General features: G+C 32.5%; 1 protein-coding gene and 1 long non-coding RNA gene across 2 annotated transcripts; both read left to right on the top strand.

Moving 5' to 3' along the window:
• The first annotated feature begins 10198 nt into the window (after positions 1–10198).
• LOC104215120 (cell division control protein 2 homolog C) lies at positions 10199–15178 on the top strand. The gene is made up of 7 exons (XM_009764866.2): positions 10199–10700; positions 11033–11094; positions 11428–11539; positions 11682–11775; positions 13208–13277; positions 13884–14022; positions 14864–15178. The coding sequence occupies exons 1-7, from the start codon at positions 10359–10361 to the stop codon at positions 14954–14956; spliced, it is 912 nt and encodes a 303-aa protein (XP_009763168.1). The 5' UTR covers positions 10199–10358; the 3' UTR covers positions 14957–15178.
• Positions 15179–16228: 1050 nt separating this feature from the next.
• LOC104215121 (uncharacterized) lies at positions 16229–18403 on the top strand. Its single transcript, XR_011404335.1, has 2 exons — positions 16229–16570; positions 17897–18403. It is a non-coding gene; the product is annotated as an uncharacterized lncRNA (long non-coding RNA).
• Positions 18404–19330: the final 927 nt, after the last annotated feature.

Below are 19330 nucleotides of genomic sequence, written 5' to 3'. Positions count from 1 at the left end.
AAATGAGGAAATTGCAGCAGAGTTTGTACAAAGAGGGATGGCCTTCGTTCTATGTTCTATTATTCAAGAAAACTGAAACATGGGATTGACGCACAACAGTATCGAAACAGATTATCCTTAGGCGAAGAAATTAGGCATATTTGACCTTATATATTAACGAGCATACGTATGAGGTTCAGTTAATTTATTCATCACATGCTTGCCACTAACAAAACGAAACGACTGCATGATGATCCTGTCTAACTCAAATGGTGTTATCACGCGTTTAGCTATGCGATTTTTATCTTTTGGCTGTAATTCAGATTGCCTAGTGTACCCTCAAGATACGCATATTTACTGAAGAATCAAGGCGAAACAAGTGTGATTACTGCGTTCATTTTAACAGACGCGACGCCATTGCTGGCCGAGCATTACTACTATCCAGCAACTTCTTACTGATTTACATACGACAATGGATTGCTAGACCAAACTCCTTATGGACTGAGAAATTATCTTATTACATAGTTTGAAATTTAAACTTTACATGTTAAATACCAACATTCTAAACAATGATTAGCAGAATAAAGGTAGCCATGCTCATGTTTGGACTACCATAACCTTGTGCTTTTATACAGCTCCAAACATATCATTACATCAGTGAATTTTGAACGTGTACCTGGTATAGCCAAGCAAAAGCAGAAGGGGAATGATCAGCTGAGTAATATGCAACAAACACAGCAACAACAGATACACAGCAACAACACAGCAACAAGCCAACAACCACAAATGTTTTCCCACAGCCCACAGACAACCAGCAATATTTCCCAGAACAAAGAAAACCAGCAAATAATCGAGCACCAAACAAGCAATCCCGGGAAAGAGTGATGACACAACAGCAATAACAGAGTATTCAATGCATCAACACCAACAGTTCAACAATCACAAGCAGCTCAGTCAATGCAAACAACAGAACTTGACCGAGACAGCTTGACCAATATGAACTCTTATACAACTTTTCACACAGTGTTTGGTTACAGTGTTTACTGGAAATTAACTTATGTTTTCAGTCTTTTCTTTAAACTCACAAGACCTCTCTTAAGACTAAAAATTTTCCAACCCTTTTTAAGTTCTCAATTGGCCTATTTATAAGCCAAACGACCAGTGCAGTTAAACTGCCTGGATCCTGCCAATTTGCAGACTGCCCATACCCTTTAAACCCATGCCTAAACCTCTTTTGATGCCAGCCATTTGTTCCCCACGCCTGGCTTATTCTTTAATCAAGAGTTATGGGCTCATTTTAGTATTCATTTTAAATTCCCATGCTCTTATGTCTTGTTCCCCATTGGCATTAATTTAATCTTAATTAGTACCCTACTTGTCAGTTCATTTAAACTAATCTTTTCTGTCCTTTTCAAACCCCAGATTACCCCTGTTTAACCTTGATTATTACTGCCCTGCCTATTGCAGCATCAGGGCACTTTGGGCTTTTGATCGTTCGATTTCAGAACTGTCCCAGCCTGGTTCTTTTAATTGTTTACAATGTAGTTACAAACTAACATTCATAGGTAATGCCCAACATTCAAATCACAATACAGGTCCATTCAGTCAAGTGAGGTTGTACGTATTAGAATATTTGAACATTCAGTTGGGGGAAGTTAGTCGACGATATTTATCAAGTCGACTATACTAATTATAACAAGTAACAATCAGTCGTTCATATAAATAACACGTACAAGGTCCTGAATGTCTTAAAACATTTTTGTTCAATTACTGGAAACCTATATGAGTTAACTTATTTGACGATTAATCTAATCGACGAGCATTTATATCACAGAGTACATTCAGACCACACACATAGAAAATCAACCGACCAAATAAAAGGTCGTTGCTAGAGATGGAAGAAAACAGGAAAAATAACAGATAATAACAAATAATCACAACAAATCATGCTGACAACTCAATCAAAACTAAAAAGGAGAGAGGACACTTACTGGGGAAGTTTAAACCGAAATGACCCAAGTCCGACTTAGCTTTGACCATTTGAGGCCGAACAAATTTTAACCAGGGTGTTCTCACAAGAGAACACCTTGGTCAAGATCCATTAAGCCTCAAACCCCTTTCAAGCCCGGCCGGATTTCCCAGGTGCATGTGTTCTAAGGTCTGGGTTTTTTGATCTGGTTTTTTAGGAGTTGTGGGTAGATTCGGACCAAACCAAGTCTGGTTTGGTCACGAGGAGGGTCCGGGGAGTGTCTGGTATGAAGATGGGGTGGTTTGGTATAGGTCCGGGTTCGACTCGAATCTTCAAATGAAGATTCGAGACGAAGGAAGGTGATTCGAGGCTAGGGGGTAACAGATCCATGTTCAGGAGAGTGAGGGGGTCTTAGGGTGTTCAGGAGGTGGTCACCGGCGTTCATGCCGCCGGCTTTAATGGCGAGGGAGACTAGGGCGGATGCTAGGGTTTGGGGGGGGGTTTCAGTGTTTTGGTGAAGACGGTGAGTGGAGGGGGGTTCGGATAGGGGGCGTGAGGTATGATAGAAGGCTTATATACGGGGAGGCTGATTCAATCCTGGCCGTTGGATTGATTACAATTGATGGCCAGGATTGGGGAAGCTTAACCATACGATGTCGTTTGGTTAAGTAGGGGGTCGGTTAAAATGGGAATGGGTCGGGTCATGAGGGCCAATAAAGGCCATCGGATCAATGGAAATGAATGGCTCAGATTAACCGTCCCTGAAACGACGTAGTTTTGGTGTTGAACTACGTCGTTTTGATGGCCTGGGGAATGGGTCGCTTGGGCTGCTGACTTGGGCTGCTTTTGGGCTTAGAATGTTCAAAACAAACAGGCCCAAGTCCGGTTAATCTTGCACTCTTTTCTTTTGTTCTTTTTTTCTAATTTTTAAAAATTAAATAAATAAAAATAATAAAAACTGACATTAAAACAATTTAAACTTTTAACACAGTTATCACACACATATTGAAATATTTAAGTAGGTTTAAATCACAACCTAGATGAATTTCATATTTTTGTGGATTTTCTTTTAACGACCGAATTATGGTTTTGATTACCCTGACATACATGCTTCGTATTTTGATCGGTAAGATTGGATGCAAAAATGGACAGACCCACAAATGATTAACAACACATGTCACGGAAAACTCGAAACATTGTATAGCGAAGTCATTTGTCACTATTTTTATTTTCTTTTGGAGCGATTGCTCGTAAAGCAAAAATCACGTGCTTACACCTTGTATGCTAATTTTTAATATTTAAAATTAATAAAATTTTATCTATTAAATTTTTATTAAAAATATGTAGAAAAGTTGAATAAAATGAATTTCATAAGAATCCTCTGTATTGGCAATACATTACCACTCTATAATGTTCAATACCAAGAAAAAATAATAATAATATTAAATGGACTACAAAAAGAGTTGAAATTGAGAAAAAGATACCCCACGTTAATATATTTTTATTTTATAATTAAACTATTTTCCTACTCAAATAATATTTTTTTATCAATTTTTTGTATAATATTGAAAAATACTCAATTATCAAACAACAATTAAGAAAATATTTAAGAATATAAATGTGTGATAAAGAGAAAAAAATGGTTGGTAAGAGTCAATACCACTAACAATTCTACCAATGTAACGATCTAAAAGTGAAATGTCATATCAATTTTTTACTCTTTGAAAATAAATTTATGGTGGATAAAATTATAATTAAGATTAAATATTCAAAATAAGAAATGAACTAATATTAATATCTGAATCAACATAAAATAAATTATTTTTTATGTTAAAACCAAATAATTAAAATTTTAAAATAATTATTTAGCAAGAGAATTCAATTCAGTTATTTTTAAATTCATATGAGTAAAATTCTTATTCAAGTTTTAACCAAAAAATCTTAGGATACATAAATTTATTCCATAAAAAGAGCGTTAGAACACAAAGTAAAAAAGATAGTGTATTATTAAGAATCAAAATGTTATACAAGTGTCTGAGAAAGCACAATCAAAGCTAAATCCTAATAAAAACAAGCTTTCAAGACTATATTATAAAGAGTCGACTCTGGTATAACAAGATTATTCTTTGTAGATGCCTCCGGTGGAATCGAAATAATATTTTCATGTCATGCATTACTTGCAATATCATATTAAGAGGCACGATACTACTAGCAATAATAGCGAGTGGTGTACCAACAACAATTTTATTGTGAAGCCACACACTTTAGATTTGATATACCTTTTCAAATAACTTAAACGGAAAAGGGCCAAAAATGTCCCTAACGTATTAGAAATGGTTCAAAAACACCCTCCTTCCACTTATTGTTTCAAATTTGCCCCTAATGTTATTTTTAGGCTTATAAATACCCCTCTTTTAATGGAAAGATAACAAGGCATTTATGGACATTTAAATTGAACATATGACATTTATTTAGTGGTCCACATGGATTTTTTTAACCCAACACAAAAGACCCGACCCATCTAATAACCCAATCCTTTTAAAATAGGGAAACTTATACAAATGTCCCAAATAAATCTCAACTTACCAACCTCTAGCCATTAGTCATAGACTTACTAAAACTAGTCAATAAAAATTAAAAAACCAAATAATAGGGTTCTTTCTCTCAAAGAATCACATGCAAAAATCACCTTCCATATTTTTACGCATGATTAGCAACACTAGAGACAAGACGGAAAGAAAATTTCATGGATGAGGTAGCAAATAAGGTGATGAAATACAAAAATATATACAATATTCCAAAAATCTAAACAAAAAAGGAACTTTTTCAATGGGTGTAGTTGAAATTCATTGAAAATATATAGGTAAATCAATATACAAAAGTTGAGGAAGATTGGAGGTGATTTGGACTGGTTTTGTATCGAAATTCGTAATTAAATCGAGTTCAAAAAAGTCTTCTGCGACACATGTATCAAACATGTATCACGCATGTATCTCACACACAAGTATACATGGATATACATGTGATACATAATTGATACAAATATGATACATATGTGATATACAAATGATACACAGTATGATACACATATCATTTTTTTCATGTTCAATTTTTACTTCGAATTTTCAATTCAAACCACCTCAAAATTTCACCAAATCATCCCAAAACTGAGATTCAAGCTCCTCAAGTTGTGCCCAATCTATTCTAATAGCACCCACTCAAAATAAACCAAAAAATTAATATTTTTTTGCTACAAATAGCTAATTGGCTAATTTGGCTAATATTAATAATACTTTATCAATTGACCAATTTTTGTAATGAACTACTTATAAATGGACATAGCTGATAATTTTTCTTTAAAATAACCCAACATTTCTGAAAACGTCATTAGCGATTGTTTTCTTCTCTTTTGTTCCAAATAGAGTTCTTTCCTCGTCTTCTTCCTTCCTTAATTTTTCATCTGCTTTCTGAGTTCAGTTTTTGTACAGTTCAGTTCTTCTAATATTTTCATACCAATTATTTTAATTTTCTGTCTTGGTTCTTTTAATTCTCTGATTTAAGTTTATTTTTGGTTTCAATTCTTTTAATTTTCTTTTTTAGTTCTAATATTATTGTTGCTTAATGGTGACTGTTGTTATATTGGTTAAATTGTGTTTAATGTATGGCTGGTTCTATTATGTTGATGGAAGATCGAGGAAGGAAGAAAGAAGAGGAAAATAAGAACCCTAGTAAATATAACTCTACACCGGAGAAAATATTATTATACATTCAAGAGAAAAATTGTCAACTGGTTTCTTGCAAGAGAAAATAAAATCAGAGTTATCTTAAAAGAATCGGGTTATTAGAATGGATGGGCCGGATTTTTTGGGTTGGGTTAGAAAAATACGTGTGGACCACTAAATAAATGTCACATGTCCAATTAAAATGTCCATCAATGTCATTTTTAAACGTAAAAATAACATTAAGGGCAAATTTGAACCAATAGGTGGAAGGAAGATAATTTTGAGCCATTTTTAATAGGTTAAGGGCATTTTTGGCCCTTTTCCGTAACCTAAATAACCATCACAAATTTAAGGAATATCCTTTTAAATTTGTGTGAAAATAATTTTTAGTATGTTTATGTTTTGCAAATACAATAAATAAAACACAAGGATAAACATTCTAAATATTGAGCTATATTTACCGCAATATATTTTCTTGCACGAGCAATTGTATGTTGCACTTTCAAGAGGGATATCCAAATCGATAACAAGAGTTCTGGTTAAGGCAGAACAACCAAAGCATTAGGAGGAAACATATAGAAAAAAATTGTCCACAAAGAAGTGTTCGTTAAGATATTATCACATTTACTTTTAAACTATAATACATAATTATCTAACTAACATGACAAAATTGATCATTTGTGTAAGTTTTGATGATGTTCTTTTATTTTAAATTCATGTATTATGCTAATGTAATGATTTTTTTGGCATTTAAATGATTGCTGTATTATTTAACATAAAATTTCTCTTATTAATTAAATTTATTGTTCCTTAATCTATATTGTTATAAAAGCATGAATATAATGTTGGTTTACCAAATTAACCTTAATATATTAAGTTAACTTACCATAAATCAATTGGTTATATCAGTAAAAATACACAATAAAATAAAAGTAAAGTTTTAAATAAATGCATACTCTAAAATTCCGTAAGTAACAACTAAATCACTGTTAAGTCAAAACACTATTTCAAAGAGATTTCAGTGTGAAATATTTTGAATTTGAAAAACGAAAAAAAAAACTGAATGGAGTATAATTTAGTATCCACTCCTAAATTTGATGATTGGACTTTGAAGCCTTCATCCTTCTCAAAGACATCTACTTTCTCTCCGATTCTAATTTTTATATTAATTAATTTTCTTTTTCCACTATTTTCTAAACGAGGTGTGTCAAAAAAAGTATTTTTACCCTTTGGAAGCTATTTTATTTCTTTCAAAAAGTAATTTCATACCGGATATGATAAATATTTGCGATTTAATTTATTGTGCAGCAGAGTCCGTATATAATTATGTAAACCATATCGTAGAATGTGTGTATTAGATTTATGGACTGTTTATGTGAAGGGATGCCGCTAAAGCTATTGTATAAATACCAATAATATGAAACAAACAACAACGAGTAAAATCTTCTCTCTCAACCTCTTTGTTTTATTCTTCTTTAAATTTTGTAATATTAATTAATTTGAATATTTATACAAGGATTGGTATCATATGATTAAAGGTGCACTTGTTCAAGTATAATATTTGTAGATTCAACTAAATTAAAATTTGAGTAGAACACAAATTTGGATAACAATAAAAGATCTAAAGGTATGTACCTACTTGTTTAAAAGGATTTAAACTCTAATCCAAAATAAACACATAGAAAGTTCATACATAAAAACCTAAATGGAGTACTACAAATTCATCTACAACTCTCTTCTCCTATCTCTGAGGTTCTACTCTCCAAAAAATCATTTATGCTTATATGTATAGTATAATTTTTCAAAAGAAGCAGCTTCAATAGAGTCCCTATTCCTTAACCTTGATCCGCCACTAAAGCTATTCGTGCATCGCACGAACTTAGAGACTAGTATATAAATAAATATTTAAATCATCACGTGTCATTACTAACGTGCAACGCACATTCATAGATATTAATATATTATAAAAGCACGAATAAGTTATGCTAAATGTTGAATGACTAAAATATCCCTAAAATATTGATCAAATTTTTTTGCCCTTAAATATTTGTATAATTTAAGGATCTAATTGTAAATTACCTAATGATGGAATTCTTTTTCAATTTAAATTATAGATACCCTACAAAGTTGATCCTACTTGGATTAGAAAGGCATGTGAATAATTTTATTTTAAAAGAAATTATTGTTTCTAATTATAGGATAAAATAGTGATCTTTAACACTCTATCTAATAATTAGGATTTCAAATCAATTAAAAAAATTATAAACTTTGAATTGGTAAATCAATACCGCGGCAATTGCCATTTGCCAAGTTTGTAAGGGACTCTAACCTAAAGATCAATGTCCTTTATGAAATTGTACGTATTTATTTGATTTCGAGAGCAACTTTTGAAGTATTCAATATATTGTTATACTCTTTCTGGCACTCCAGCTATCTTCAGATGCACTAAAAATACAGATTTGCAGTGATCTATTTATTATTATAAGAAGATTGAAACTTGATTAGGAAATTTCGATCGCTTAATATTCAAAAGATGTATACGTTGTCTTCAAAATACAATTCCATGATGGATAAACTTGCTCGGTTACTTGTTCTTCCAAGAATATTTTATGTCATCAAGATACAATTTCATGATATATGGATAAATAAAATTGTAATAGTTAAAACTTTTTCTGATGTTAAATTTTATGGAATTCAAACATAGGAGTATGACCAAAAAGAAATTAAATATAAAACTTATATCTTTACAAACAAATTAAAAGGCAATGTATTTCTCATAATAATTTGTGTTGTCTTTTGACCAAATAATTGTCTCTTCTCTTCTGTAGTATTGCATATAAAAACAAAGCAACATATATATATATAATCAATAGCGACACATGTTTATTTCCATTTATACCCAATTTAATTAGTAGTCACGTAAGTTTATATCTATATACACAAATTTTTTTTAGAACAGATAACCAATAATTGTCTCTTCTAAAGATCTGCACATAAAATATATACAAAAAATATATAATCAATAGTCATGCATATTTATGTTCACATACATCCAATGATTTTCAAAATTACTCCACTTCCCTAATTAATTGTACTTATCCAATTTTCAAAATTATAGTGAAATGCAATTTACAGCCATTAACCTTTTAACTACTACTCCAAAATAAACAACCAGGTAAATTGTTTACATCCAACAACCAATGTATAAGTTTTTATTGAACCAAATATTCAAATTATCACGAAATATTTATGCTTAGTGAAACTATTGGAAAGGGCAAAATTTGCAAACTATTATAACATATTGTGAAAACATATTACGAAGCGATAACATGTCTAGATAAATTTCAAGGTCAAAGTTGTTGGCATATTCAAATACCAAATATTTCTCCTTTTCCATATAGTAAAAAAGACACAACACGAAGCAAATCTCTATGTAGAAAATGACGTGGATAATGTTATTTTCTAAAAAGAATTGCCAGAATCTTTTCCTTATATTATCAAATGCATTTAGTAAAGAAATTTTGTGTTTTCAGTTTATTCTTTACATGCATTCAAATATTATTTGTTACTTTATTCAAGTACAACATTGCAAATATACAAAGTACTAATTTATTTCTTAAGTTGAAGTTATTAGCGGCAAAATATTCAATTTAGAGCGAATGTAATAAGCTCCTAATAAAGACACTCTTAATAAAGTGTCCGATTCTGGAATAAGTAAAAGATGGTCTTTTTCTTACCAAAGTACGACTTGTTTTTTTCTAAAAAAATATTTGATTAAACTATAGTTGGATACTTGTTAAATGAATTATATGTAGACATTTTTTGTGTGTGATGACAATGGTGTTCTGACCATTTTATACGTATCTCGATTAATTCCAAAAAGTACATGCTATCTTTCACCATATATAACTGGTTGCTTAGATTTGAATTGAAAATCTCATAATTTTCTCACTTTATTGACAAGTAAGACAAAAAGAAACGCATTTGCATAAATTGCCTTTTCCGAACTTATTATTTAATTTTTCCCTGTTAATTCAACAACAACAATAATGGACCCAGTGTAATCTCACAAGTAGGGCCTGTGAAGGGTAATGTACGCAGACCTTACCCCTACGGTAGAGAGACTGTTTCCGAAAGACTCTCGGCTTAGAAAAGATAAAAGGAAGAGCAGGAGCAAACACGCCAATTAGAAAACCAAAGCAAAAATACAAAGATACAAAACTAAGACTGAGTATTGTTGAAAAGAATTTTTATCCAAAATTAACTAGGGATTATATAAATAGTCGATCGGATTTACTTTTTATCTTTCTATCTGGAATACCTAAATTATACACTGATTATGTAAAACTATATACATATTATATACGGGCTATACATTATATTATACATTCATCGACTATTTTTAATTTAAGCGATCGGGTGATCGTCATTTTAGGTAAATGTTTCAATTAGCTAGTGGCACCAAAATAGGTCATATACGACGCAAGTAATAAACAAATAAATAGGAGGGCGGTAGGATGTGTAAAGTAGCAAATTCAAAATTCAAAATAAAGAGGGGGAAAAGGGAAACCCTGCTGTCGGTGGAGTGCCGTTGTAACGGGGAAATTGCGCTCCTCAAATACTAGTAATTGAAATTCATCACTGTTTTCTCTGCCACTCTCTTCGTTGAAATCAATCAGCGTTTAACAATGGAGAAATACGAGAAATTGGAGAAAGTAGGAGAAGGAACGTACGGCAAAGTATATAAAGCAAAGGACAAAGCAACGGGTCAATTGGTGGCGCTGAAGAAAACTCGGCTAGAAATGGACGAAGAAGGGATTCCACCCACTGCTTTAAGAGAAATATCACTTCTTCAAATGCTTTCCAATTCTCTCTACATCGTTCGTCTCCTCTGTGTCGAGCAAATTGACAAAAATGGGAAGCCTCTTCTTTACCTAGTTTTTGAGTATTTGGATACTGATCTGAAGAAATTCGTCGATTCTCATCGTAAAGGTCCTAATCCTAGACCTCTCCCTCCTTCTCTCATCCAGGTCAGCGTAACCCCTTTTCTCTTTGTATGTTTTGAAATGTTAGTAATTTTTAAGATAGATGTCTGTACTCCGTATTGAAAATGTTTATTTCTTTGGTTCATATTAAAATTTTAAATATGGTGAGTTCAATCTTTAGTTTTTTAGTATTAAATCTAAGTACACTTTTGAAATTATGGTTTAAGAATTTTACTCATATTTTTGAAATTTTAGCGTTTTTTCACATGTGTATTTGTACTTAGTGTGGAAATGTTGGGTTGAGTTGATGACTTAAATTGGAATGGATATGTTTATTTCTATTGATTGGTATTGACGTTTTTTATCATTTCCAACAGAGTTTCTTATATCAATTGTGCAAAGGGGTCGCTCACTGCCATAGCCATGGAGTTCTCCACAGGTCTATTTTAGTCACTGGTCCTTTATGTTTTTTGCATTGGGTTAGATTAGTGTAAGTCAGATATATGTTTTAGTCATTTTAGTATGGTTGGTTTACTTTAGGTCATATATTTTCTAGGAGTCGTTAGCCATGTTAGACTTATATGCCAGTAGAAAATATATGGAGCTTCTAGTTCCTTTGTTTTGTTTTGTATAATATTGGTTTGAGATGTGCTTAAATGACGATCCAATTTCAAGTCGTTGGGATTGAGCACAGTAGAACTTGTACTAGTGGTGTTGGTTTACTGTAATTTTTGGTCAGTTTACCTATTGTTAATCAACCTTTTATTATCAGAGATTTGAAGCCACAGAACCTATTAGTGGACAAAGAGAAGGGCATACTTAAGATTGCTGATTTGGGTCTTGGAAGGGCTTTCACTGTCCCAATAAAGAGCTACACCCATGAGGTTAACACAGTTTTCTCTTTCTTCATACTAGCATTGCCACCTAAATCATCAGAAAGATATAGAAAGAAAGCGAAATCTGGAAGTCAAAATTAAGTACTTGATTAGTGGAATTGCTCATTTTGGGTTTGTTTTTTTTGTTCAGATTGTTACTCTATGGTACAGAGCTCCTGAAGTCTTGTTGGGATCTACTCATTACTCAACTGCGGTTGATATGTGGTCTGTGGGATGTATTTTTGGTGAGTTTGTTTGAGTTGATCATGCTATTTACTCTTGTAGACTAATTCTCTGCTTAGATTTTTTTGCTTCATTTAAGTTAGAAATGTTTTCTAATTCTTTTGCAATATTCCTGTTATCTGATGCTTTGAATCATACTCCATTTTAGCCTTTTCTTCTCTTTGACTAGTTTCTTGTAGCACTGTTTGTTCGATGTGTTTTTGACATGATAATTTTAATATGCTATTTGTAGTTACCGATGGAAATTTTGGTTAGGCGTAAGTTTGTTCTTATATTAAGTAGAACATATTAGTTCCATGGGAAGGTAGTTTTAAATGCCTGGTTTGAACTTCACAAGAAGTTGGTTTTGGGCACTTTATGTTCTTTCAGTATCACATTTATATAAAATATGGAAGGGCTTTGGGTTGCTTTCAAGATATCTTAAGTTCTAAAAATACTTTTTGATCTCAAAGGCTGTTTTTAGAGAATTGGTATATTTGATAGAGCGGTTGAAAAACACGAGGATGGACATATTAAAGTAGGTGTGCACCTTAAGGCTCCTATGAGGCGTCCTTACGCCCTAAAGCTAGGTGAAGCATAGGTTGTGGAGCTTTTGCCTCGGCTTAGGCAACACTTAGTGCAGGTGTCGAGGCGGTAAGGCATGCGTCTCATTGGGTTCTTCTTGAAGAGGATGACATTAAACAATAAATATAACTGGGAAAGAGATGGATTAATTGTTCAAAAAGGGTTATGAATACATTTCTTACGTATTATGAAAAGGAATTTAGAAATATTATCATTTAACGTGAATTAGAAACTTTAAACTGCATCTTTGCATCTAAAATTCAAAATTTAAGTTGGTTTTAGACTTAATTTGCATATTCTTACTTCATATGTTTCATTTATTGTAGGATTTTTCAATTACTTTGTTCATATAATTATTGGCTGTGTTTATGTTCATTACTAGTTAGAGATTTAAGCTCATGCTTTAAATCCGGTTTGCACTTAAATCCCTAGCAGGCCTTAGAATCTTTTATACACTTTTTGCCTTTGACAACATTTGATACAGCATCTCTAGAAGCACTTCTAAAGAACTCTGATTATTTTTACAACTTATCCAGTGAAGACTTTTACCATCTATATTTTCTTTGTAACATCAAAATAATTTTGCAGAATAAATAAATTCTTGTAAAGCACTTCTTTGTAAATTCTAAAACTAACAATTTATTCTAATTGGACCAAGCGGTTCAGGCCAGACATAAAACATTAATTCTAGATAATCTCTTTTCCTGTGGGGTATGGGTTTAAGCATTGGCGAAGAAATGGATATAAGAACGAAAATCCTTTTAGTCGCTGAAGGGGTTGGCCTAGTGGTCGAAGGCAAGCTTTATTTATGGTGAAATTCACTCACTCTACCATACATAGGTCTTAATTTGCTTTCTCTACATGATGTAGCCGAGATGGTTCGAAGGCAGGCCTTATTTCCTGGTGACTCTGAGTTTCAGCAATTGCTTCACATATTCAGGTATGCCTATGATCTATCACCAAGTCTTTGCATTTTCCTGTTTTCTTGTCATTTTGTGTGGTCCGGTAGGGAGAGGGGGGGGGGGGGGTTACCCACAATGTCTATGTTGGATTCAGCTATAACAGTAGCTTCTGGCATAGTGTAATTGCTCTTTAGTTTAAGTAGCAAACACCTCAGACAAAGCTACTGCTGAGGTATCAAGTATTCAGGATGTTATATCTTGATACCAATTGCCACCTTGATAGTTTGGCTTTCAAATATCCTGCAGGGTCAAGGATAGAATTGTTACATATTCTTTAAGATAGATGGGTTTTACCTGATGATATGAAAATTGGGCACATGTAATACAAGAAAGATTTTTCATTCCTAAAAGCAGCTTTTGTAAAGGGGTATGACAAATAGAAGCAATATGTTAAAATGGTGGACTTCTAGAGGTTTTAAATCTGAAATTTTGAAGGGCAGCATCAAGTTTCTAGTACTAATGTTAATAAAACCAAAAGTAAAATGAACTGAATAAAGCATTGCAGCCAACTGTTCTCTTTTGATAAATTTGAATATGGCTAATGAATTGATTATCTTAACATATGTTTATGTAAACTGGTGAAGGTTGTTAGGAACCCCAACTGAGAAGCAGTGGCCTGGAGTGAGTTCACTCCGCGACTGGCATGTTTATCCAAAATGGGAACCTCAGAACTTGGCCTCTGCTGTTCCAGCATTGGGTCCTGATGGTGTGGATCTCCTCACGGTAAATCTCCATCTCATCTTATGGATAAATTTTCCTGCTATATCAGCTCATGTTTTCAGTAGGGGTGTGCATTCGATTTATCGATTCAATTTTGACCCTTTATCGATAATTACTTATCGATTATCGATTTGTACATATGCTTATTGTTATCGTTTCAATAAGGTTTTGATTTTTTCGATTTCGATTTATCGTTTTTTTGGGGCTTATCGATTACACCAATAAGAAAATTTGCGGGATTCTACGGAAAGTATATTGCTATAAACACGCCTAACTAATATGGACAAAAATAAGCTAAAATAAAATGAACACCGTTTATAACATAAAAATTGTGTTAACAAGCACATGCAACGAAACTAAAGTAAGGGATCAAATGTATGCCACCAACACTCCAACAGTATAAAAAAAATAAAAATACATCATCACGGCTAATTCTATTTTCCATTAATTTGAACTTCATTCCCTTGAGCTTTAAATATGATCATTTCTTAAATGTGGTAGATGAAATAATAGGGTTAGAGACTTAGGGTAAAGGAAAGAGTATTATAGAATAAGGGTAAAAAAAATATTTTTTTTTTTACTATATCTTATCGGTTTATCGATAAACCGATAACCGAAGAGGACAAAATCGAAATCGAAATCGATAACTCGATAAGGAAAATTTCGAAATCGAAATCGATAAACCGATAGCAAATAATCGATTTGATTTATCGATAACCGATTCGAATACACATCCCTAGTTTTCAGTCTTAAGTTTTTGTTATTTCTTTTCTTGTTAGAATAGTAAATGTATAATGTTATTGTTTTTGCTTGGTCTGTTATTGTTTTTGCTTGGTCATGGTAGAAAATGCTCCAATATGATCCGGCAGATAGGATTTCAGCAAAAGCTGCACTTGATCATCCATACTTTGATAGCTTGGACAAGTCGCAATTCTGAGGTTGCTTCTAATGCTCCAATATGCTCCAACATCCATATTTTAGTTCTTAGGACGTTCTCAGTCCTGAAGAATATCATCTTCTTGGTGATTTGAAGTCTGCATTGTAATCTTGTCGACTTTCATATTTTACTGTTATGATCCAGCTTTTCTAAAGGCCTGTTTTATGGTCAAGTTTCATGTAGTTCAAATGCTATGAGGAAAAAAGTTTTCTTTTTTGCTGATCATAAGGTCCAAATCCAATGCTCTACTGAACATTGGAAAGTGTATAGGTTGTTAAATGTTTAGCTTTACTTATAAATAGGCATTGTTTTACTATCATTTCGGGTTATCGATTATTGCACAAACTTACTATATGGTATAAGAAATGAGAAATCACAGGAACCTCCCTTCTTAGCATTAGTGGCATAAATAAGCATAAAATGTTAGGACATCTTTCATTCTTAGCTATGCAAATTCATATTTGTAGTAGGGTTCAAACGTATAATTTGTCCAGCCTCAAAATGTAGTGTTTTTATGTTTTGACACTTCGGGATGTATTCCCAGTGTTCTAGTCCTAAACAGAAAATTTGAGGTATCAAATTTCTTGCATGTTCTTTACTTACATTAAAGTATTTCACATTTGGACACAAATGTTTTAACCAAAAAAATAAAAAATAAAAATGAATGAATGGGAAAGATATCAATTCCAATTACCTAATCGCCTAGGGCATAGAGTTACAACTAACCAAAATTAGCACCTCATATCTAGTTGCTACCACACCATAGCTAGCACTGTAGGTTTTCCCTTATTAACTAATATGTTCTTCTATCATTTTGTTTATATAGAATTGATCCAGGATTTAGATTCTATGCGTTCAACTTTTAAGGTTTTAACATTGAACCCACTGTATTTTTAAAGTTATAGGTTCAGACATGCCATTTGTTGCATTTTTAATGAATTTTTACACATAAATTTATACTCCGCATCGAAAGTAGTGAGTTTAGATGAACCCGACTGCCAACTCTTCCTCCGCCCCTGGAATTGATAATTGAGTGTTGTTTAATATCATCACAAGAAAAAAGGACTTAATTTACATCAACAGGTCGCAAAATGTTATATACCTTGTTTTTAGGTTGTTCTCCACATTCACATAGACAATTAATGTAGCCAGTAGCCATTAAATTCTGCGCGTTGAAATTAGGCCTAAATAAATTAATTACGTAGGCTTTGGGCTACTATTATTCTAAAGCCTTAAACTTATAAATAAATAGTAATACTGCTCGATTATCTTACCATACACATTCAAAATGAGAGAAGAAATTAGCAGTAGTAGTAGAATTTTACAAATGGAAATGGAATCAACTCCAGAGAGTAGATATAGCGTTGCAGATTGTAAATACGCACGTAAACACAAGAAAAGAAGGAAAATATGTATGCTCGTTCTCTCTGTCCATATTATTCTGGTTATAACTATTATCATCTTGTGTCTCACTGTTTTTAGACCCAAGCGTCCTGTCATCACGCTCGAGTCCTTGACTCTCAAGGACCTGGCCGTGTCCGTAGACGCGGCCAGGTTCAAGGTATTCCTTAACATTACCATGAGCGGCGACCTCTCCATTTACAATCCTAACAGGTAAGATGAATTTAAAATTTAAACTTAGTGAATTTAAGATTATGATTTTTTTTTTTTAAAATATGGGTTAAAAACTTAATATTTATGTTATTTCTTTTGTCCTATTTTATTTCATATACTTTCATTTGGGAAATTATCAGCTGTGTCAGCCGATAAGTAAGTTAGTACAAAAATTAGCTAAGTAATAAAATATTACCAATATTAGTCAATTAGCTTTAGTAGCTAAAAAGATGTTAAATTTTTTCTTTATTTTGAGTGAATGTTGTTGGAATAGATTGGATACGTCTTAACAAGTTTAAATCTCAATTTTGGGATGATTTGGTAGAAGATGAACATGGAAAAAGATGATATGTATTTTACAATATGTTGTCATTTTTGTATCATATTTGTATCAATTGTATATTACATGTATAGCGCTGTGTGAGATACATGCGTGATACATATTTGATATATGTGTCACAGAAGAATTTTTGAACTCGATTTTAAATACGAATTTTGATACCAATAAGTACAGATCACCTCCAATCTTTCTCAAATTTTGATATTGACTCATCTATATATTTTCAATGAATTCCAACCATACCTATTGAAAAAATGTCCCTTTTTGCTTAGACTTTTGGAATCTTGTATTTTTTTTTTGTATTTCATCACCTTGTTTACTACCTCATTCATAATTTTTTTCTTCCGTCTTGCATCTAATATTGCTGATCACGCTTAAAAGTATGGAAGAAGATCGTTGCTTGTGATTCTTGGAGAGAAAGAGTCTTTCCTTATTTGTGTTTTCAATTTTTATATGTGTTTCGCTAATTTTGGTAAGTTTATGATTAAGGGCTATATGTTGGTAAGTGCATATGCTATTTATAAGACTTATTTGGGACATTTCGGTAAGATTTCCCAATCTTTTTGGCCTATAAGAAAAAGAATGATACATTTCTCTTTTTGGAATTATCTAAATCATAGTATCCTTATTTTACGACATGACCTTGTCGAGGCTCATTTGATGTAAAATGTCATTCTTATAATTTTATAAGGAGAGACCAAATTTGCTCAAAAAAAAAGGAGAGACCAAAAAATGAAAAGACAAATAGAATTCCCGCAACCACTCATTTAAAAGAATAATTCTGGTAATTAACATATATTTGACTTATATGTCAAAATTCTTCTTTAATTTCGGTAATTCTGTGGCCAATCAAGCATCTTCGTATAAAATGAAAAAGTACTAGTAAGAATTTTCATTTTTCACATACACACATATATGATCTATTCCAAAAATGATGAGTCCAATCGAATCCACTTCTAACACTCTAGATCCGTCTCTGCCAACAGAGTTAGTGTCCAATACGAAGACATCAACCCTTACATCGAGTATAGAGGTGAAGAAATCGGAGATGTTCACGTCCCCGCGTGGAAGATTGGGTCCCGGACCACTACAAATATGAACTTTGTGCTGATAATAATGGCGGATCGGCTATCTTCGGATCCTAATTTGTATTCGGACGTGGTTGAAAAGGGCATGTTGCCGTTAACTATTTACGTGAAACTGAAGGGCAAAATAAAACTAATTGTATTGTTCAAAGTAAAGGTGAAAGTTTCCACCAAATGCGATATATCTTTGGATATCCAGACGGCAAGTCTCGCCAGCCAATCCTGTCAGTCTAAGACTAAGTTATAGCTTGGATGTGAATCGATATAAATTAATTAGTGACAATTATGTAGCAGACAGAAATATACTAGCAGTATAATACTCTTTTGCGTTTCGTGACACACTTTGTTTATTAGTCTATGTTAAACAAATGATATATTTCTATTCCATTTTAATCATTTTACCATCAATGATAAGTTTTTATAATCATATTGAATGATTATGATATGTTTAAGATCATAAGTAGAGATGGCAAATGGTGCAGGGTGGTGCGGGTTCTACTTTAACTCACGAAATTTCAACCCGCCCCGCCCCGCATTGCATTTTCACCCGCATCCACCCACCCCGCATCCACACCCTCATTACCCGTCCCGACTTTCCTCTTCTTTTTTTTTTCTTTTCCAATTTGTCTTATTTTTATTTCTGTCTTTTCAATTATGTTTATATTTGTCATGGCTAATGTAAAAGTTTTTATCAGAATCCAGTGTCAAACCAAGTCATATTTTGAATATGCATAACTAGGGAATAACTATAAACTCTACCGAATGCTATTAGTATGTCATTCTAATATATAATTCAGATTGTACAATGTAATGAGATCATATACCTGAACTTAGCATAAAACAAATTAACTATATAGTTAAAAGTGAGACGTTGGAGCAGTAAATAAAATATAAAACAAGAAGCTCTTCTTCCTAGTGATGCAATTAGCAGAAGCATTCATATTTACAATAAACTGAATAGACGTCTACTATGAATCAATTTTAAAAATTAAATCAATTTGGGACTACAATGATCCAGTTCGTAGGAGAAGAAAATTATAAGTTCAAAACTGGAAAACAAATATCTCTTGATTGAATATTAGTGGTTGATAGCTGAAAAGTTGTATTTATTCGAAACTTTTAAATCTTAACCCGCACCCATTGTTTGATCAAAAAAGTTTAAAACCCTTTTGTCAAACTAATTATTGATAATAAAGAGGATAAACCTTAGCCAAACATAATTAACTTGAGATCCAAGCATATTAAGTACGAAATAACCAAGAGTAGAAATGTATAAGATCTATTAATATGATAATCGTACACCAAACATGAGAGATGAGCTTATACATAGAGCAG

This window comes from Nicotiana sylvestris, chromosome 12 (assembly GCF_000393655.2).
Source record: "Nicotiana sylvestris chromosome 12, ASM39365v2, whole genome shotgun sequence".
Taxonomy (NCBI): Eukaryota; Viridiplantae; Streptophyta; class Magnoliopsida; order Solanales; family Solanaceae; genus Nicotiana; species Nicotiana sylvestris.
This window is presented reverse-complemented; position numbering and strand designations above follow the sequence as displayed.

What these genes read in the sequence shown, in the direction of transcription:
- LOC104215120 (XM_009764866.2), top strand. Translation starts at nt 10,359, where the DNA reads ATGGAGAAATACGAGAAATTGGAGAAAGTAGGAGAAGGAACGTACGGC. An exon ending in TCCCTCCTTCTCTCATCCAG is followed by an intron (nt 10,701 to 11,032) that starts GTCAGCGTAACC and finishes CATTTCCAACAG; the next exon opens with AGTTTCTTATATCAATTGTG. An exon ending in GTCTGTGGGATGTATTTTTG is followed by an intron (nt 11,776 to 13,207) that starts GTGAGTTTGTTT and finishes TACATGATGTAG; the next exon opens with CCGAGATGGTTCGAAGGCAG.